Here is a 23068-nt window from a genome sequence, read left to right on the forward strand (position 1 = left end):
GATCACTTTCATTTCGTGGGGAGGGACCAAAGTGATATAGAAAACTGGTTCCAAAATTTTTACATCTTCAGTGAAGATTGAGCGAGTTTGAGTGAGTCAAGTGAGTTTAGTCGAAAATACGGGACATTTTGAAAAACAAATTCGGGACAGTGAAAATAAAAAATAAAAAACAAATATACTTAGCAAACGTGCATATGACCCATACGTCACGCATCTCCCGATACATTCCCGTATTTTCACTTTATTTTGGCTGTCCCGACTTTCTTGTTTGTCGCGAATGTTCTACATTGTAGAATCTACAAAGCCTACTTATATGCTTACAGTTTTAATCTTTACTAAAATCAACTGTTGAAATTATTTTTCAACGCATAAATTATATCACTATAATTACAACTATGGATATGAATATTCACCTCACATATGTCATGTTTTTTTTTACTTTCTTGATAAAGTGATTCTCAAATATGTTCAAGACATCCTGTATGATCCGTCCAGGGAATTTGTTAATGTTAATAAACATCCATGCCCGAATCGGGGTTCGAACCAACACTTCCACGGTAAAACGCTAGCTCCCAAACTACTCCACTGCAAGACGGCAAATACTCAACGTTGATTTAATTGTTTCCTCCTTCAAACGTTTTATTTCGTTATGTTAAATGCCTTACTTCGTGGAATCCATTTTTATCCACTGCAATTCAGAGTAATGCTTCGTTTCCTGCCATTGGCGTTTTTTTAGTGATTTCTGCAAAAGTTGGCAATTTTGTTTACATTTGGCGTCATTTATGGCGATGATTGGCGATGTCCCGTATTTTACCCGTATTTGAAATCTCGAGTTACGGTATTTTTCTCGAAGAAATCTGGTCAGCCTAAATTTGCAATAAAACTTAGCGACATGGTTTTTACAATCTACCAAAATTACGTGAATACTTTGGATAGCAAAGAAATCATTTTCCTCAGCTTTGGGGCTTACGTCAGTGGTGAAATAATTGACGTTATGTGTCTCATCAGGCCCGTAGCCAAAAATTTCATTCGAAGGGAGACCACTTTCGTGGGGAGGGACCAAAGTGTTAGAAAACTGGTTCCAAAACTTTTACATCGCGGGGCACTTTTCAGAATTGTTATCATTGAGTACTAATTTTGACAACATTTACACGTTGGTGCCATGTATAAGATACAGTAATTGTGATAAATCTGGTGATTATGCATAATCGCCGGTTATTATGCACAATAATTTCAACCGTTTTTATCGGTGATTATGCATAGTAACAGAAATAAATTCGGTGATTATGCGTAATTACAGATTTATGTCGCTTTGTTTACAGTAATATATAAAAGGTATTCTACGAAAAACGTCCGAAAGCGATAAAATGTTGTTGTCCGTATCCGATATGAAATTCCAAAAGGAAATTACCCGCTTAAATTCAGTTGTGATTTATTTTGACGAATTAATTTTAGTTTAACGAAAATGTGACATTTTATATCGTCCATCCACAGATCCCTTGTCAGGAAAGCCAAAGGAAAAGTCTACAGAAAAAAATTAAGAAAAATTATATTAAATTGTAATCGTATAAATTGAATATTTTATACCGCCCCTATATATATATAGAAACAGATCGCTTCTCCAGAGAGCTGGGGCTCCGTGTAAATTCTCTAGGGACTCCTCATTCACTCGAGAAAAAAAAACCCAGTAATTAAAAAACCTAATAACCAGTGAAAGTTTCTGATTTATTTTTATTTAAAATTATTTATAGTTTTAACCAGTAATTGAAACTATAAATAATTTTAAATAAAAATAAATCAGAAACTTTCATGAATAAATAAAAAATAGGCTTCCGGGGTTCCGAGATAGAAATTAGACCAGAAAGAGCTCCGTCAGAAAAGCTCGACAACCGCTGATGTGCATTGTCAGTTCTTTAGTTAAGAAAAAATCTTTCAAAACAATGCATCTCATCTACTTTTTCCTAGACATAGAAACCAAAAGCAAAACAAACAAGCATTAGACCTTTTAAATAAGGTGTAAATAACCCTTTCTTTCCCTTTAAAATCTTAAAATGAATAACGTGATGCGCAGTTCCGTTCAGCATTCATACATATGCTCAAAGGAAGGAAAATGTCTGTCCTCTGTAGTTCAATGGTTAGAACACTCGCCCGGACAATAAGAGATTGGCGGTTCGATTCCACGCAGAGAAATGTGAATTTTCTTTACGCATCCCCATCTCCGTTTAATAGTTACAGTTATAAACGTTTTCTATTTCTTGACAATTATATTGAAGGTTCAATTGGCATAAACAATGGTTATGCATTTTTATATGTATAATCAGTTTTGTGATTAATGGTTTTACTTTTTTGAGTGTTTAGTTTTAATTTTTTATTTAGTCAGTGTTAATCTTAAGTAAGTATTCTTTCGACATTTTTTTCAAGATCTATTTCTGAATCTTTAACATATAGGCTTGCGTCATCTGCGAATGAGATTAATTTACTGTTTAACTTCATTTTAAATAAATCATTAATATAAACTAGAGATAATTATGACCCAAGGGCCGATCCTTGTGGGACTCCTTTCATTACTTTTTGGAATGTGCTGATTTCACCCTTTATTATGACAGCTTCCTGTTATAGTAATATGTTTTAAACCAATTTGGTACATTACCACGTATGCCTGCTGAAAAGAGTTTTTTTTGTCAGAATATCTAAATCATTTTAATCGAATGCTCGTTTTAAGCCTAAGAAAACTGTAATGGAATATTTGTTGTTATTAAATCCGTTGTTCAAATGATTACTTAATTCAATGATAGCCATTTCTGTGGGGTTTTTTGAAAGCCGTATTGGTTTAGTGCAAAAAAAATCTTTGTTATTCAAAAAGCTCTGATAAGTTGTTTTTTAATGCATTTTTCTATTTTTTTTTTGAAAAAAAACGGGAAGAATGGATATTGGTCTATAATTCACCAGATCATTTATATTACTTGCTTTATAAATTGGGTGTACAAGAGCATATTTTAATTCGTTATAAAATAATCCATTTGTTATTGATGAGTCAACAATGTTTTTAATAATATCAAGGTGATAAAAGGAGATGATTTTAAGCATTTCAGGGGTTAATTTATCGTATCCACTTGCTTTATTATCTTTTAATTCTGTTATTATTCCTTTTAACGTTTCATTAGAAGTTTCTGAGTAAAACAGAGTTAATGGAATTATTAAATATACTCTCTTGTATTGTGCAAAAGCAGTTTGTAATTTCTTCCGTGTCATCTAAATTTATTCTAATAAAGTCATTATTAAAACATTCAGCCATATTTTTAGGATCTTGAAAATGTGGTATGGTGTATTGTTTCACATTTATATCCCATATGTTCTCATTGATGCATTTCCATTGTAGTCTTTTGTTTTTTATCATATTATTCATATCTTCAGTTTATTCATATCTTTAATATATTTTTGTCTTGTTCTTTTAATAACTTTTTTAATTTCTGTCAATTTTTATATAGGATCTTAGGATAGGATAGGTCAATTTTTTCTCATAGGATAATACGTATAGGTGCTTTTCTTATGTTTTCTATATAATTTTTCTTTGATGTTTATTTTTTCTATAATTTCTTTACTTATCCGTTTTTTTTGCACATTTTTTACGACTCTTTTAACTTTTTTGGTCCAAAGACCACAATTTAGAGTCAAAAATATCCATGAGACGTTTGTATTTATTTTGGACACATTCCTCGTCCTACATACTTTTTAAACTTATGTGAGTAATAAAATTTTCAAATTTTTTATAATTTATTATCGTTATTTGCTGATTTAACTCTTTTTATTCTCTTATTTCCCTTTCCAAAAAATCTATATATCCTATTATTGAGTAGTGGTCAGTTATGTGTGTTTTATATAACTTAAATTGCTTACTTGTATTTTGTTTTATAGAAGACATGATCAAGGCACGTTTTATTTCCAGTAGTCTCTCTCGTTATGTTTTCGTGTAAGCTTAAAAACTATTTATTGACATTATACCCAGGTATTGTGATGTTTCCCTATCTTTACTATATAAACTAATATTGATATCTCCAACTATTAAACTTTTTTTTTGAATTTTTCATATGACTCTCTAGTTCTGTATTGAATTGAGAAATTGTGTATGAGTGAGAGCGATAAAGTAGCAATATTTCTATGTCATAATGCCGCTGTGGTGGTCGAGTGGTTATAGTGACGGACTCGCGATGCGAGGATCCGGGTACGAACCCCACAGTGGTGGTCGGCTGAAGTTGGTTTTCTGTGGTTCCCAACTTCAAGGCGCAAATGCGAGCCGATCTCCCCGTTAAAAAGTCTCGCCACAGAGAGCAACAGTCCTACAACGATAAATCATTCAATCATAACACTTCACACATAGTTAGAAAAACTGGTGGCAGATGGCAGCACTACACATAACAAGCATTACAGAGAAACAAAAACTTCACGTCAGGTTTCATTACACGTACACGCACATTTCCCGCATGTACCGATTCGTTGGGGGTTCCGCGGGGGGGGGTGCATGTGTGGTGTAGCAGTAGTAGGTATGGTATCCAAAAAATAATGGCTCGGGGATCCATGATGTTCTTAAGTCAGCTACCTCGTTGGGCAATTTGCCTGTTGTGGCGTGGTATTTGTATATTTGTATAATCTGGGAGACTTATACATAATTCCTCTGCTGTTACAAATTTGAATTGTTTTTCCTGTATTGTTTTGATATATTTTTGTTTACATATATTATTACCCCTCCTGATCTGTTACATGCCCCACTGTTTATGAAACAACTGTAATCAATCAAATTTTCCATGTCCTTTATATAATAGCTATAGACTTCATCACTTTCTCTCCATATTTCGCACAAACATATCACATCAACAGGTTCATTTAATGATCTTAAGAACATTAGAAAATTATCATAATTTGTTTCATTTGTGTCATTTTGTGTCATTTTCTCACATTTCGGGGGGGGGGGCAGACTCCCAAGTTACCTCCCCCCCCTCGCTACGGCCTTACTAAAAGTAATACCAAATGAAACTGCATATAACAGAGAAGAGGACTTGAACAAATGCTAATGAATCATATTTTCCATACTTTATTTCTTCGCGTAGAGCATATGCAAGTTATGTTTGTACATAATCTAGTATTCTAAAATGATTCATCAAAAAGAAAAAAGTTCGCGTCTCATGTTGTTAATTATTTGAATTATTTTTTTTTTGTGATTTTGATTTCTCACTTTGTCTTTCTTCTCAAGCCTTTTTGTATAATTGCTGTGGTCCACCCTTGAATACCAGATATGATAGAAGGTGAAGTCTGATTCACATCAAGATATCTTTAATAATCATAATCAATCTCGAAATCATTGAGTGAGACCGTCACCTAGCAACCAACAAACACAAAACAAAATTAATAGGTGACATATTGTTGTATACGTTCTGCAAAGTCACTCTCACATATCTAGGAAGTCTGAAAACATTCTGTATAACCGCTGGACATATTTTTTTCATTTAACAGTATGTTTTCCTTTCATATAACACCAGGATTGATTTTTATTCTTTATTTTTGTTCATGGGATGCAGAAGGTAAGCAAATTAAATTCTTTCGGTGAATATATTCAAAAATATACGTAATTGTAACTAAAGATGTGATGTTGTGGTGGGTTGGTAAGTCATGCCATATATGGAAAGTGGTCAGGGGTCCTGGGTTTTAAATCCACCCACAGAGGAAAGCTGCAACTTTTCTACTTAGATAAGACAGCCATAAATATTTTTTATGTGAGCATTGTGATATATTTTATAATGTATATATAGTTTTTATAAGTGAATTTTTAAGGGGGGGGGTTGCGGTATTTTAGAGATGTATGACATTCATATTTGTTACGGGCATCTTTTTATTAGCCATCTCGTTTGGTATTTTGCTTGTTGCAGCCTTTCATTTGTATTTCTAGTATTTTGAATGTTACCCGAAAGATCTTCACAGAGAACAAACATGAATTTAGGAACCAGTTTTTTTTTTCAATCCATTTATATTAATTTCAAGATAACATAATAAGAAAAATTGTAACTTTCTTTAAAATGCTGTACGATGTTTGTATAAGCAAACCTCTTTTAAAATATAAACCCATTAGAGATCAGTAATAAAATAAGACGTTTAGAATGGTGTCACTACGATGTTCTAATTTACGAAATATACTAATTTATTTATTTATTCAATATTGCTTGGCCGAGGCCTATATTATAGTTTGATAGAAGAGACGGTTGATGTTACAAAGGAAATCGGAAACTGTTGTACAATCAAAAATGTTTGGTGTGAGGTTGTTCCAATCGGTATTGTTCCAGGAAAGAAACTAGGGAGAGAAAATGGGGGTCCCAGATTTCATAGGCATATGAGAGTACAGGAAGGATATAGGTTTGGAAGCAGAGATGTCTGATGTGACGGATGAAGTTTTTAAGTTTTCGACGAAAAAAGAAAATTTGTTTCTGAAATCACTCTTTTCAATAAATTTGCCCGAAATTATGCACCGAAACACACAAACTCTGTATTCAGATAATGTGCTATGACTATTAATTGTTTATTGATTATTTAGAGAAGAGGAGATTGACCAGGGTTCTTCGAGATTTTAGGGACTCCGTAATGTCAGATTATTTTAGTATTCTTTCACATGTAGTTCCTTTAGAAATCAAGATTCCTAGAAATCAAGCAGGTGTTTATACGAGTCAGTTAATGTTTGCAATTGTTTGCAATTTCAAACGCAGGATTCCTACTCCTTTCTTGACCGAAAACCAGCAAGCATCAACAGGACAAAAATCACTGCAATTTATTATTTTCTTTTACATGTAATTCTTAATGAATCTCATTGAGTTTATTTTTTGAACACATTTCGTCAGATTGCAACTAATTTCAACTTTCAGCTCAAAAATTGAAAGAAAAAAATTCAGATGAAATTACGCTAGTTAAACGTAAGAAAACAATCAAAAAATTCTTTGAGAGAGATACGATTGATATAATTATAATTTAGTAACATCAAAATTTTGAAGGAAAAAAATACATTATTGTACTTTATGACGTAGATTCAACACATCTTCCATTGCAGCAGTATTGCTCAAAGTGTGCGTCGCGGCTCTTGGGTGTCACCCCCGTGCCTCTCCCCACTCACATCCTGCCGCAGGGCATAGAGGCTATTTTCTTTGCCGTGCCGCCACTGCAGTGAATTTTTTAACGTGGGAAAAAAGAATGGTGGGAATCGTCTCGGGCTCTGAAACCAGAATCCTGATCCCAGCCTCACCTTTGGGGGGGGGGGGGAAATGGCTCGAATAATGACATATTCATTACACTATTAATGGAGTCACCGAAGTCAGTAGCTTTGAGTAGGTATCTTGATCCATTCTGAGAAAATTATTCCAATCTTCTGGTGCAAATCTCAATTCCTGTAATAATTTAACGTGCGAATATTGTTGCCCTTTTTTTAACCAATCTTTGCACCACGTTACCCCTTTTTTTTTTTTGAGTTAATAACTTTCAGTGCCATAATCAATACAACTACACCCAAAGCATCATCTGTGGAAATCATACTAGAAAATTCCGAACTTTATAGACTGTGAAAAAATCCGAACAGATCAAAAGACCGCGAAAAATGAAAATATCCCCCACAGAACGCCTAGAACCGGTTCCAGAGGCTTCGCCTGCACAGGTATAACTGAGTAGTGTGGATGCATAGAACCGTTAAGTTATGCCGGCGCAATTATGACTGTGCAGGTATAACTCAGCGTGTGTAAGCCCCTTTAAAAAACAGGGAGTCAGTTGTGAACGAAAAACTTTCCCAGAAAATATGGCACCAAATTGGGTGTCGTAAAGCCATAAAATTTTCTCTCTCAGCCACTTGCAGGGGGTTAGGCGAAAAGGACAAAAAGGATGAGTTTTTAAGTATTAAAGAGGTTGCAGAAAGAGGAAAGGCAAGAAAGAAGGTATTGGTGGGTATTACGTAATTATTCTCAATGGAAAAAGGAACACTTAACTAGGGCCATAAACTAAGGGGCGCTGATGAGTGAGGAAAAAATCGACAGTTCCGCACATGGGGAATTTAGGGATGATTCCGCACAGTCCATTTCCGCACTTGGGAAAACAAAGGTCTTCTTGTCTTTCTTTTTCTGTTTTTCTTCCTGTCTCCTTCCTCCCTTCTTTTCTTCCCTACCGTAAACGAACTGAAGTTATAAGGGGGTTGTATCCTCATGAAATTGTGCCACTGAAATCATCTTTGATTCGTGCTTTTTCAACTAATTCTCATAAATTTCAAACAAATATATAAGAAAACAACCTTTAATGGGTGAATACATCATTATTTATATATGCTAAAATATATATTCACTTTCATTTTTACCCTAGATCAGAACAACAGAAAAACCGCAAATCACGACGCTTCTTTCTGAGGCTTGCACAGTAGGTGCAGTACAATATCTTACGAACTTTTGTCTACGCATTGTACTACAAGAAGTAAATTCTTCAATAGACAGAAGCAGGAATAGATAGAATAGACCTGGTGGCGCCCGGTGCAAAAATAGTAGTCAGCGGCCCCCCCCTTCAGGCGTGAATCCAGAGTGATGTGTCAGAGGAGGCATTTTTTGCTAGTCATTACTGTCCCGTAAAATACGGGACAGATTCATTCTACCATGTTATCAGACTCTTGGTGTGGTGATTGTCCCCCCCCCCCCACACCTCTTGGTTGGAAATTAAGTGACAAAGAAGTCGGAGAAGCTTTCTTCCTAGCATGGGATTACTGCTATTTAACTTGTAAACAAGCATAAAAACCCAACTTGTTGGATTTAATTAAGAGATTTAAAAACATTAAAAAAGGAAAACGTCACACATTTATGCAGGGTACTCATCACAAAGGATCTATCTTCTTCATGCTTACTTTAATTGAGTTTCATGGTAAAATTCGTATAGTGCACGCACGGGCTAAGATGATAATAAAAGTGGTTAAATTAAAGTGATATTTCTGTATTATTTTTTCTTTCATATTTATAAAACTCATGAACTTCATTTGAAATTATCCATTTCAGACCCAGTACTAAGAAACAGAAGGGGCAGGCAAACACCAGCTAAAGCACCGGGCCCTGCAACTTGGGCAGGCCCGTAACTAATCTGAGGCAACTTGGGCGGTGCAACGAGCCGAATGGGGGGCTTGTAACTCCTCCTTTTTCTGAGCATAACCATTTGAAGGAGAAACCAAGAAAAGACTGCCCCCGAGAAAGCACGCTATGGCCCTGGGGAAGGGGCAGGGCCGTTTTAAGAGCATCATAGGCCCCCATGCCAAGTAGTTTTTCTGAGTGGTTTTTTAATGTAATCTCGTGATAGGCGTGAGGATAGTTGAGTGCTGCTTGTGCTGATTTCCCGGTACTAGGGGGTTCCCAGAATACCAGACAGGCTGTCTGGAAGTCTCTGGGGGTTTCATATAGCATAGGATATCTTTGAAAGAAAGTATGAAATCTAGCGCTTACGCTAAAGAATTTATCGTAGATATCTTCGAGAGTGTACCCGGACTGCATACGTTGCTGTACTTCGATCATAGTGTTATACTTTTCAGGAACACCCAGTGTGTAAACTGGTGATACGCTAGTTTCTTCCTTGGAGCAGTAAGAAACTTTATCTTCCAATGTTCCACGCATCACTTACTAGTGACACCCGGTATGCATAATCTTAAGCTGGCTTAGTCTTTTTTTTTCTATAGAAGATAGCATATCCTTGATAATGAAAGGTACCGGACTCATTTTGCTCTACCTGCCACATGAAACTCTCGCAATCGTCAAGCCAAACCCCCGGGTGGTCCTGTGCGTAGGGTTGTTCAGAGTGAAGCACCAACGCTTTGCTTGTGTGCCCATTTCCAGGCGTAGGTGAATTGTGAAGTGTAGTATTACCCGAGCAATGTTATAGTAGGTGTCGTAGGTCCCCAGGTGGTCCTAGAGATTTGATGCCCTTTTAGAGCATACCCAGTGCCACCGGCTGCCCCTGGTTGAACTAATAGGAAAGTCTGGCGAGTCGGGAGACTGGCCAGTGATCGGGGGCGCTAAAGTGCATGGGTTTTCTCGTGTGAGAACATTTTTATTTCTCCTCGTTTGACAAGTAGGAACGAGGCCCAAGTGCAGGTTCCCTATTTAAAATGGTCAGCTAATCATAGTTTTTAATTTATTCCTTTTTTCTTAAATGGTTTTTTGTTTTTTTTCTCTCGAAATACTGTACTTTATTGGCGATTCGATTCTGCGTTTTTAATACAAATCGGGAAAAAAGGGGCATGAAAGGCCTCTGGCTCAAAATCTTTCCCTCATCAGAAGACACCTTCAATTCCTGTAATACTCCTCACAACACAGGAAAACACTTTTGCTCTCGTTAGTAGAAAAATTGGGTGTCCGAGGGCGATTCCTCCATTATTTTTTAGAGCACAACAAAAAAGAAAGAAATTTCGTCTTTCCCCCCAAAATCTCCTGCAGGGGCAAACGGAAAGAGCTGAAGAGAGTGTGTGTAATTTTATATGACCAAAATCGCTATGTACTGTACGTATATAGGTGCACTGCCCATCGATTATTTTCTTTTCGAAAAAAATAACCGTAATATTATTATATACACTCAAACCTTTTTTTTTTTTTTTTAAATTCTCATCTCGGTCATTTTTCATGTATATTTCATAGTTATTTTTTTATAAATACGTATCTTAAAGATATTTTTCTAGTAATGTATATTTAACGCGTTTCGGTGCCCCTTCTCATTTGGCGCCCGGTGCAATTGCACCGGTCGCACTGCCCTAAGACCGCCCCGAGCAAAAAGGTTGGAGGTGAATAATTCTCCCCCGCTGTGTTCACAATAGGTCTCCCCCCCCTTTCCCGTTCGAAGATCCTGTATCCGCTTACGACAATATCCATAGCATGGTTTGGCGGCAGATCCGCACGGTGCTTTTCCGCATAGGGGAGATTTTGGACACATTTCCGCACAATCAAGCCTTTTCTTAAATATCTTCTTTTTTTTTCATCCTGTCTGATCACCTGCACCCATTCATGCCCATTGTGCATTCCGACAGACTTGGACAATTTCAGCAGGACAATGCGACATCCCACACGTCCAGAATTGCTACAAAGTGGCTCCAGGAACACTTTTTTGACTTTAGACACTTCCGCTGGCCACCAAAATCTCCAGACATGAACATTATTGAACATATCTGGGATGCCTTGCAACGTGCTGTTCAGAAGAGATCTCCACCCCCTCTTACTCCTACGGATTTATGGAAAGCCCTGCAGGATTCATAGTGTCAATTACCTCCAGCACTGCTTCAGACATTAGTCGAGTCCATGCCACGTCGTGTTGCGGCACTTCTGCGTGCTCGCGGGGGCCCTACACGATATTAGGCAGGTGAACCAGTTTTTTTGGCTCTTCAGTGTAGATGCGCAAGGGCCGCTAAACTGGACAGACGTATTTCCCACATTCTGCTTTATTATGAAAGCACGAAAGATATCAAAAAAGTGCCTAGCTTGCATTGCAAAATTGGAGTAAATTTTTGCAACAGAATTTTAGTATGTGCTTTAACATGTATAACCGTGAAATAAAAAATATTCGAGGAAAAAATAACTACAATACTTCATAGCTAATTAGATTTTATTAACCATGTTTTTTTTCTTCAACCGAAATATACTTCATGCTTTTTCATTACAGCACCGAATTATTTTCGAATTAATAAACGGAATATTTTGCAGGCAAATTCACGGTTATTATTTGATCATTATTTCTTATTTGGAGCTCTGCTTTTTTTCCCTGCATCATGTAAATATGCTTTTGAAAAATTTTAAAGCAAGGTTTTTTTTCAGACGAGAATGTAAAAATTTTGCATTTGACATTATATTCTTCTATTATAACATTTATGTTGAGGATTCAAATTCATGTTACACGCTGAATCAATAAGTGTGATAAATTTTAGGACGTAGCCTTCAAACGATTTATTCCAGAGGAAATGGGCGGAGCGACAAAACTGTTCATTTGAAGGAAAAAAAAAGGTTTAACTATTTTGTAAACAATGATGACTCTTTATCAGCATAAATATTCATATTTCGAATCGGTAAATTATTTTTTATTTTACGAGTTATTCTTGATGTGCTAAAATGGGCATTCAACATGGCTGATGTCCAGTTGAACGACAAGCTATTTTAGGAATATTTGTTTGTCATGTGACCTTTTTCTGTCTCTCTCTCTCTCTCTCTCTCTCTCTCCTGCCAACGACTGAGGAGGCATTGTGTGGGCCGGATCAAACAAAGCATAATATTTAACACGCACGTGTACAATGTATTGTATTTAGTATTCATACGCAGGTTAAGGTTGCGGCGGCTCACCAAAGACTGTGGCCAACAGTCGCCGAGCGCGGGGACGCGCGAGAAGATGTTTTGTGACTCGACAGTCCGGAGCATAATGCTGATTCGATAAGTTGTGTTGTCTATGATACATTAAAAGCGGATAGTTATAGTGGTGACCAAGACCGACGCAACCTTCTGGTGACATAAAGATGAAGAATCTACTCAGCCGAAGCCCAATACGTGCAGCACCGCCGATGCCATTAGGATCAGGGTAGGACCTTTTTGTGATCGCTCTATTTTGTTTGGTCAGGGGATAACAAATATTTTTATTTTCGCATGGCATTATATAACTAGATTCGCATAATAGTCTGTATCCAAAAATGTCTAGCGATGACTCTCCTAACCCTTCGCCACCTGACCCATCACCTGAAAACTCACAAATTTGTCGCTATGCCTTGAAACTCCCGCCCATATGGTTCAAGTTCTGGTTCATTCAAGTGGAAAGTTGTTTTTCAATATCCGCCGTAACTAACGACGCTACCAAATACAATAACGTGATTGATCCAGAAACGCTCGCTTCCGTTTCAGATATTTTATTGAACCCACCCGAAACAAACAAGTATGAGACCCTTAAACAACGGATAATCGAAGAATTCTCTGATTTCACTTGTCAAGTACGCAAGTTGTTGTCCGAACTACAGTTGGGGGACAAAAGACCTTCACACCTATTAAGGGAAATGAGAGATTTGGCCGGCAAATCTGTAAGTGACGATTTTCCAAAAACTCTATGGTTCCAACGTATGCCATCAGAAACACAGGCCATCCTATCAGTCAGCTCAGAGAGCTTAGATACATTAGCGAAAATGGCCGACAAAATAATAGAAGTTAGTAAAGACACATGCAACAAAAGCATCTATGCCATGGGGAGAGCGGAACGCACAGGGACCCCGCAGCTACATGTCAACAACGTTGAACCCGATAATCCCTCCCCTCTCACAGAAATGAGTGCGCCATGAAAGCGGCGATAGCTTCTCTTAGCAAAAAACTCGACCGCTTGTCTAGAGAGAGAGAAACAAACTATACTAGACGGAGATTCAGATCAAGGTTTCTAGAATATATAGATTAGATAGAATATAGATATAGATAGAATATAGATATAGATAGAATATAGATAGAATAGAAGGATTCAGATCTCCTTATCGTCGTTTCACTCCCTCACCACAAACAACCGGCTTTTGCTATTACCATGCTAGATTCGGCAACAGGGACGCTGGAAGTAAAAAATGATTGGTGTTGCCAGTGGCGTCGGAGCCGGGGGTGCTGTGGGTGCTCGAGCACCCACACTCTTGTAGAATGGGGCAGAGCACCCACAGAATTGATTCAGAAATAAAAATCTCATACATAGATTTTTAATTTTTTTCGCAAATACCGAACGTGGAAAAAAATTGAAAAGAAAAAAAGAACTGCCTATTTTTTCCCCTCATAATGCGTCTTGAATCTTGCTGGAGCCTCTGCTTTCAAAACAACTGATATAACCTTTAAAGGCACCGATAAAGGAAGATACAGAGGGCTCACCCTTCTTCTCACAATTTTTGCTTGTGTCAAAGATTCCCGGTTTTTGCCCAAGGGATGGGAGACACCATATGTTTCAGCAGTGGTATCGGAACCCGGGGGTGCTATGGCTGCTTGAGCACCCACAGTTTAGAACGGAAACCATTTACTGATTGCTTTCGTAAAAAACCTAACAAAAAAATTTTTTTTTCATCCTATACTAGTCTTATTCTTTCGGTTTGTTTTATCTATACACGTGTCCAGTAGTTAATTGCATGGCCAGGCACCTAGGAAGGGTATTTTCGTAGAGAAAGAAAGAGCATACATCCTTTTTTTTCAGATTGTGTCTCAGCAGGCGTCCCTCCTTTGCCTCAAGGGTAAAAACGTATTTTATTACAATAAATGAAATTCTGCATTGACGGGTAGATCCAGACACACATAGTTTCAGAGGACCAAGTAAATGCCCGAAGAGAATGCTGTTTTTTTTAGAAAAATTTGTCTCCTTGTTTGTGACGGCGGATATATGGGGTAATTTTCTTATGTGATCTTGACAGAGTGGCTTCGACATTTATGCCGTTCATTTCCTTTAAACTGTTAAAGATAAGACTTCTTCTGGATGTTTGGACCATCTTTTTGAAGCAACTAGGTAAGCAAGAATTCTAGATTCAAGTGGTTCTCGAAGTTTTGTCAACCCTCTTTTTCCTAGCCATCGTTTCTCCGCGGCCTTCTAGAACAGTTCAGAGAAAGAATGAAAAATTAGAGCACGGAACTGACACGCATCAATGTTGCAAACTCGCAGTGACACCCCTAGGAACCTCGAGGCGCACTTTGAAAACCACTGCCATTTAAAATCCTTTATGTAAAAACTTTATATTAATAGATAGAAAAAGGTTTCATGCTGGGCAGGGGCGGCTTTGGTGCTTAATAAAAAAAAGAGAAGAATTCTAGCAGAAAAACTCGGAAAAAATATTTTGTCAGTCAGAGACACCAACATAAAGAAAACATTAAGGGGAGTGGAAGTTGCCAATCGTCCGGTCCCGAGCCCGTACACTGGGAAAGGGGCAAACGTTGCGTTACATTTTATATTCATTAATTATTGTTGGCGCTCAGCCCCCCTCACAAAATTTATTTGGGGGAAGGAGTTGAAATGGTTTCAGCCACTAGGTTGATGAGCGCCATCTAGAGTCGTCATCGTCAGTCACCGTTTTCAGCGCTCTGTGCTTTTGTTGATTATTTAATAGTTTATACTAAAAAATTGTGCAATAAAATGTAGGTAATGTACGTAAGAATGTGTGAGGAGTATTCTGGTGTTTGTTTGAGGGAATCTGTCTACAAATTCAAAAGTTGTTGCTGTTCCACCGTGGCGAAGTTTTAACGGTCACCGTTGGGTCTGAGTTGAAAGAAAGAGATTGGAAAGAGAAAAAACATTGGGTGAGTTTCTTCAAACTTTCATCGAAAATGAATAATACGCCTCCGGATTTCATTTAAACATAATTGAAAAATAACTGTCAACATAGTAACTGTGAATGTGCCTGTGTCTTCCCCCCCCCCTTCCAAAAAAGGAAAAAAAAACTTCTCGGCGACAACGATCATGGGCGACCTCTATGGTTGAAAATGTAAACAAAAGCTAAACTGCCAGTTGAGTTCAAAATTATATCAAATATAAATTGCTGTAATTAATAGAAGCCCAATGCAACATGTTCCTCTTGTTTTTTGCCCCTGGTATTATTGTCTGCCATACAATATTTTGGAAAATTTGTATTTGTGGTTATATCAATGATCTGCCCTAGCTAAAGTACAAAATTGTTGCCACCGACATTACTATCCTGAAAACTGTTGGCTCGATTTCATTTGTTCGTTTTGTAACGGTCTTTAATTAATTTGCACATTACTTTCATATCCTATAATTTTCTGTGTTTGCAGCTCAGTAATTTTTGTCAATTTCGCGGGTTACCGGGTTGGATGTGACAATTTATATATTGGTGGTGAAGAAAAGCAAAAAATTTGCATACTAACTTATATGTATATATAGAATGATTGACATCCAATTTTACATTTCATAAATTGCAAAATTTGAAAAATTTATAAAAAAAAAAAAAAAAGTGTTCTTCGTATATTTTTGAAACTATTTTTTTATTTAACACCCACCTTCAAAGAAAATTATGAAAAACCACACAGAATTTGATGTCTCACTGGACTTGGATTGTAATTACAACGAGGCATCATTAGTAAAAATGGGGAGGAAGTCAATATATTATCTTAGATCCTACCTGCAACAACAGGTAATACAAGACTCAATGACGGAATATCTTGATAAAAGATCGACGGAGTGTTCCAATAGTTCCCGTATTGAAATGATGTCACCTACGTCGTCCATATTTGAAACCGAGACAACAGAAGGCTCTCTTAAAACAGAGACAACAGAAGGCTCTTTTAAAACAGAGACAACATCTGAGCAAAAGGACCCACTTGCTGATGGTCAAAATTTCAATACCGACTCTATTATACACCCTGAACTGAAGATACAAGATGAAATTTCTGGGGTGGAAGCTCAAACTGATGAAAATGTTGATGATCACCTTTTGGACTCTCCAAGTTTTCTTGTATCAGATATATTCTCTGGTATTGTTGGACTTTCGAATGATCACCATTCTACTCCAAACAACAATGGAGAAATCAACAACTTAATCATGGACATTATCACCGAGCTATCAATGGAAGAGAAAAGACATCATGTAGAATTAACTGATGCATATAAGCTCAATAATGAAGGAGGTACTAATGCACAGTCATCGTCCCCGGCATCGGTCTCCAACCACGTACCTTTGCAAGCGGAAATAGTAGCACAGACAACTGAGTCAGAGAAACAGAATACCAGATTGTTATTAGGATCACAGACAACTGAGTCAGAGAAACAGAACACCAGATTGTTATTAGGATCACAGACATTTGTTTTTACTCCTACTGATGTCATTCCATCCAAATTCTACATGATCTCACCATTTGGAAACAATAATGATAAATACATTAATGATGGAAATAAGCTGGGAGGCGAAGATGATATTGATAAGTCAACGGAAAATTCAAATCCACGAGTTGTATCTGACAAACAGGATCCAGAGAACGGCACCATTATTCGTGACCTTAAAAGTCCTGAAAAGTTCCTGAATACCAACAGGGCAAAAACTAAACAGAATCCAGGTGACAAAGACAATAATGAACATACAAAGAAGAAAATCAGCAAAAAGACCAATAGACCTGCTGTTAAAGGTAAACTATCCGACCCATTGAAAAGAAAACCAACAAATTCTAATGGGAGCAAAGAAAAAAATAAAAATGATCCCATAGCCTCCACATCACATGAGTACTCTGAACAAGACTGGATGGAAATCATTGCTACAGAGCGTTACAAGAATAATGTCTTGAACATCCAGGACATCTTCCAGGAGATCATACAAATCATAAGACATTCCACAGGCGAAGGCAAGACGTTTAAATTCGGAATTCCAACTCAAATGCGGAAAAAAGCGGAAAAATTGTTGGAAATTGTCAATTTATGGGCTCTTAGCTCCCATAATGATTTAAAAGATGCTTCTACTCAGACTTCGGACAATGTTGAGAAGAAAACAAATACTCCAGAAAAAAACTCTACAACTAGCGACACAACTTTGGCAACTAGGAAAGACAAGATGATACAAGTTCCATGTCCAAGAATTTCTTCTCCTTTAACACAAAAAACCAATTCGTTAACCTCACATAATGAAAACGAAGATGACAGTGCACCTTCATATGTCATTGTAGACGAGTTAGATTGTAATACCTTGCCCTTTCAAAAAGTCACTTATAGGAGGAACCAAAAGAATCTAAAACAACGAATACATACAGTATTATTATACAAAAATAAAAAATCCAACTCGAAACAATTTGATACCACCGGTCCAATTATAATAAAGAAATTTGAAAACAATATCCATGCCATCAGACATATAAAAAATGGCACGGCAATTGACTGCTATACCATTCAGGATTGTCTCAAAATAAGAAAATTTATTCTCAACAATCACTTATTGAGACAAACAATATATGTCATTTGTCCGGAGAAGAATATTTCTGGTCACCCACAACATTGGACTCATGATAAAAAGATTTTCCAGGAAAAGAATCCTCGACTCATCTCACAACCTAAGAATTTCACTACATACCTTCAGAATAACCCAAACCCTGTGAATAATCACCCGCCAATTTTCAGGTTTGGATCTGGTAGTGTATTGTATAATCGCCAACAAAATGCAAGTTTGGCCAAGCAGCGAACAGGATGGAATCGCACTACAAATTTTCGCAATATGGACATAAACAGAACTCGACTAACTTTCAACATCCTTGATCATGGTGACATCAATAGAGTCGTACATGATTTGGAAGAACAACTGACATACAGTAACCTGCATGAATACATTATTAAAACAGATGCAAATGGAAATCAACTCGTACTGACTTGCACAGATCCATTAGCAGCGAAAATTATAAGTTCGGAGGTGACCAATAACTTCAAACTTAAACTTCACTTAGAAATAACCAGCGACATAAGATATAAATTTTAGAAAAAAGAAGGGCACGCATCATCGAAATCAGTGTGTCTAAAAACGCAATTTCACTGAATTCAAATTAATCCTGAATAAAAAACAATTTCAAGCTAAAATTTATCTACTGCACACTAAAACTATGTCTCAGCAAAGTCTTAAGGGGCCCATCAAACTTTTACAGTATAACGCTGACCGTGCACTGGACACAACCGAATCGTTCGTAACAATGGCCGGAAAAGAAGGAATTGATTTCATAATGCTGCAAGAGCCGTGCACCAAAAACGGACAACTGCACGGTCTTCCACCGCACTGGAATAGATGGTCATCCACCAACAATAAAGCTGCAATAGTATGTACAAATTCCAACATTCATCCAGCCACAGTATGCAATACAACTTCCACCACAGCTGTTAGAGTATGTCTGAATAACAGTGATCTCATTATCATCTCGGCATACTCTTCTCCGTACGAAAACTTATCTTCTACAATTGATGAAATTGAAAGAACAATAAAGAGCAACAAAAATATACCTATATTGATTGGATCGGATCTGAATGGTCATCACTCGTTATGGGGCTACAGAGATGAAGATTCCAGAGGAAGAACAATTTTACAATTTCTACAAAAGAATCATCTCATACTACTCAATCAAGATCTACAAACTCCAACGTATGTGCACGGAAAGTCTAAAGGATGACCTGATCTTTCCTTCTGCAATTCTCCAACGCTTTCGGCTTCTACTTCGTGGGAAATAAGCGACAAAGACACCTTGGGCCAACACAAGTACATTCGAATCAGCATTTCTGAGAGCATTTGTGTTTCATCTTATCCTCGATATCACGTAACAGAGAGAAAATTAAGGTTGCTTTGCAAAAAGCTGCAAGAACCTCTGAACAATTTATTGAACGAGCTGAAACACCAAGATACATATAATAATCAAGGATCACTAACCTTAGTAGAGAAAATTTTGGATCTTTTAACGACTGCATGCAGTAATACTTTCACTTTAAAAGTTCCCAAAACTATTTCCAAATTATCATGGTGGAATGAACATTTGACTAAAGAAAAGCGGAAACTTCGTGCAATGGAAAGAAAAATAAATTACGTAAAAGAAGATGACAGACCAGGATATATACTAGAATTTAAGAAAAAGCGTGCTATTTTCAAGAAACTAATTAGAAGCACTAAGAAAAAACAATGGTATGAATATTGCAGCCGAATGAAAGAACCTTACGGGAATTGCTTTAAAACAACGAAGAACAACAAATATTTCCCGCCGCAGCTCCTTCTTCATTTGCAAGAAAACCAAAAAATAGATATTGTGCAAGCAGCTGGACGTCAATTAAATCTTATTTATCCAGATCCGATCCGGAACACCGATCTCCAATCTCGTGACATTCCACTGCACACAAGAGATAAGACTATCACACACATGGAGATAACAAGAATCATTAACAAGTTAAACAATAGAAAGGCACCAGGTATGGATGGAATTTGTAACAGAACTATCAAAAAACTTCATTGTCAGTTCCCTTCTCTATTCTATATCTTGTTCAATAAATGCCTGGACATTGGAACCTTTCCGGAACATTTCAAAAATGGCATGCTATTATTATTTCTGAAACAAGGGAGGAAGCCCGAAGACCTTGACTCTTACAGACCCATAACATTATTATCGAATGCTGGGAAGATATTTGAACGTATACTCATAAATAGAATGGATTATTTCTTAAACAAACAGAATTGGTTCCATCCGCTACAGTTTGGATTTAGAAAAGGGAAATCGACAGAAAAAGCAATAGACAACATGATGCAAGAATTGAAACGACAAAAAGAAAAGAGTAATTTCTCTGCTGTGATCCTTCTCGATATCAAGTCAGCATTCGATAATCTTCGCCATGAGCTCATATATAATAGGCTATCGTCAATTTCAACAATACCTGATAATTTACTTAAAAGCACTTTAAGTATTTTAGAAAAAAGAAGTATATCTATCATGACAGATAGAGGGCCTGCAACAAAGACACAGAAACAGGGATGCCCTCAGGGCTCCTGTAGTGGTCCTTTTTTTTGGAATGTTATTATTAACGACCTTCTCAAACATCAATGGCCAGACGATGTATGCCTACAAGCATATGCTGATGATATCATTCTTATAGCATCAAGCAACACATCAAAATCCATCAATGAAATTGCCACCCGATGTCTAAAAGAAATAGAAGAATGGCTTGAAATTAATCACCTGCAACTTCAAACGAACAAGATTGCATATTTCTGGCCTTATAGAAAGAAAGGACGCCTGAAAATCCAATATGATAACCAACACATCAAAAGAACACGGAACTTTAAATATCTGGGAATCAATTTTGACGAAAAATTTAACTGGATCTACCACATTGACCAACAAGTACTTAAAGCTCATAAAACACTCCAGTCTTTCTATAGGATTGGGGCAGCAAGTGGGGTATTAACAGGCTATTCAGAAATATCTATTATCGAACCATTATCATCCCCCAATTATCCTATGGATCGAGTATTTGGTTTGCAAACCCCACCTGCAGAATGAAACGCAAGATGCTGACAGCTCAAAGGCAATACTTACTTTTTGTAACAGGTGCATATAATACTACGCCAACTAATGTGTTACAACTTTCCACTGGAAATTTACCTTTGGACCTTCAAATAGAAGTTATATCGAAAAGAAGCCGACTCCTTCTATTAAGACACAATGTCATATGTAACGATTTCAGTCTACTAGCATCTGCATACGAAGAAAAAATAACCTCATGGCCTCATCATCCAGCCATAGATCTTCAAGATAATCAGCTCATCACTGAAGAAAAAGACATTCCAACTGCCATCAAAATATATACGGATGGCTCGAAAACTTCTAATGGAGTTGCTTCGGCTTTTGTCGTCTTTCGCAACAACGTCATCATACACGAATGGTCACAAAGGCTCCAAGACTTCAACTCTGTTTTCCAGGCAGAATTGTTTGCTATTCATCAGGCAATTCTCCATATACTACATGAGAACGAACCTATTCAGATTATATCCGACAGTCTTTCCAGTATTCTCGCGCTTAGAAATAATTTTTCCCCCACCCGACTTGTACGACAAATCAGAGCAAATCTAATTGACAAGCCCAACACTTTCATCTCATGGACCAGGGCCCATGTGGGTAATCAAGGGAATGAATTAGCAGACGCACTTGCTAAAACAGCTACTTCATCAGAAAATATGAACTCTGATGTTTTTCCTCCCTGGTCTCATGCCAAACACAAGATACTTTGTGTAGCGAAAGAAACTTGGCAGTCCAGATGGATTGATGGTGAACAACGGGGCAGAAAGGTCTTCCAAATCATAAATAAGACCAAAATCTTCAACCAACCATGGATTAGAGAAAGGACAATCCTATATAGTGAGCATGGCCCTGTTCCGTATTACTTAAGGAGATTTAAAATATCTAAAAATAAATTATGTGCTTGTGGGGAAATCGGAACATTTCCTCACTATATTTGGTCGTGTCCAAGCACTGCATCCTACCATCAGCCCCCGATTAATCTAAAACATTTCCACGTCTGGAAACGTCAAGTAATAAAAACTAAAAACTGGGCTGACATCATTAAACTTATCAACTTTCTAGAGGAAAATCTGTCGTTACTGCACAGCAAAAATGAAGAAGATCTCTTTGAATCTGATGAGAGTGGTGAAGACATCCCTGTCTTCACCATGGTGACTAGATCGATGGCCAGATCAGCATCGACACCCCAAATCTAATGACTACGCTGAAATTGTAAAAATGTGTTCACATTTTTTTCCTTCTCTCGGACTGTGACGTGCATTGTGCTTACCACAGATGTTTAATTTTCACTGTTTTTTGTTTCCCATAGTGATTTAACTAATTTTTATTTTCTACTCCTCATATACATATGTACTTGAAAGGACTGTGACGTGCATTGTGCTTACCACAGATGTTTAATTTTTACTGTTTTTTGTGTTTCCCATAGTGATTTAACTGATGTTTATTTTCTATTCCTCATATACATATGTACTTGAACGGACTGTGACGTGCATTGTGCTTACCACAGATGCTTAAGATTTGAATATTTCTTGTGCTTACCATATTTGCATTTTCGTGTTCTTCATATTTGCATTTTCGTGTTCTTCATATTTGCATTTTCGTGTTCTTCATATTTGCATTTTCGTGTTCTTCATATTTACATTTCCGTGTTCTTCATATTTGCATTTCTGTTGTTCCCCGTTTTTTTTTCTCTCGGACTGTGACCTGCATTGTGCTTACCACAGATGTTTATTTTTCATTGTTCTGTGTTTTCCAGTGTTATATAACTGATATATAGTATATATAACTGATGTTTTCCCCCACCCTTTTCATACATACTGAACTGTGACGTGCATTGTGCTTCCACAAATGTTTAATTTTCACATTATTTTGTAAATTACTATATATATTTTACGTCCCCCCCCCCCATGTACTTTGAAAAAATGTTCTCATGTTTGATCGGGTAGGGTGGATGGATTTGATGGGCTGGGGAAGGTGTTGCTACTTTTCCAACAGATACCCTTTACGTTAGAGGTTCCGTAAGGAAT

The 23068-nt window shown here is 37.1% G+C and overlaps 1 protein-coding gene across 1 annotated transcript in view; it reads left to right on the forward strand.

The window, feature by feature from the left end:
* The first annotated feature begins 5444 nt into the window (after nucleotides 1–5444).
* The window catches only part of LOC149080346 (uncharacterized), a 98467-nt gene continuing 80843 nt past the window's right edge, over nucleotides 5445–23068 (forward strand). Inside the window, exon 1 of the mRNA XM_089239479.1 lies at nucleotides 5445–5576. Within this exon, the coding sequence (XP_089095605.1) occupies nucleotides 5510–5576 (67 nt within the window). The 5' untranslated portion in view covers nucleotides 5445–5509. The remainder of the gene's footprint in view (nucleotides 5577–23068) is intronic.

This window comes from Pholcus phalangioides, unplaced genomic scaffold, assembly GCF_987345545.1.
Source record: "Pholcus phalangioides strain wild (caught in Gottingen) unplaced genomic scaffold, Ppha-v1.0 ptg000011l_1, whole genome shotgun sequence".
Lineage (NCBI taxonomy): Eukaryota > Metazoa > Arthropoda > Arachnida > Araneae > Pholcidae > Pholcus > Pholcus phalangioides.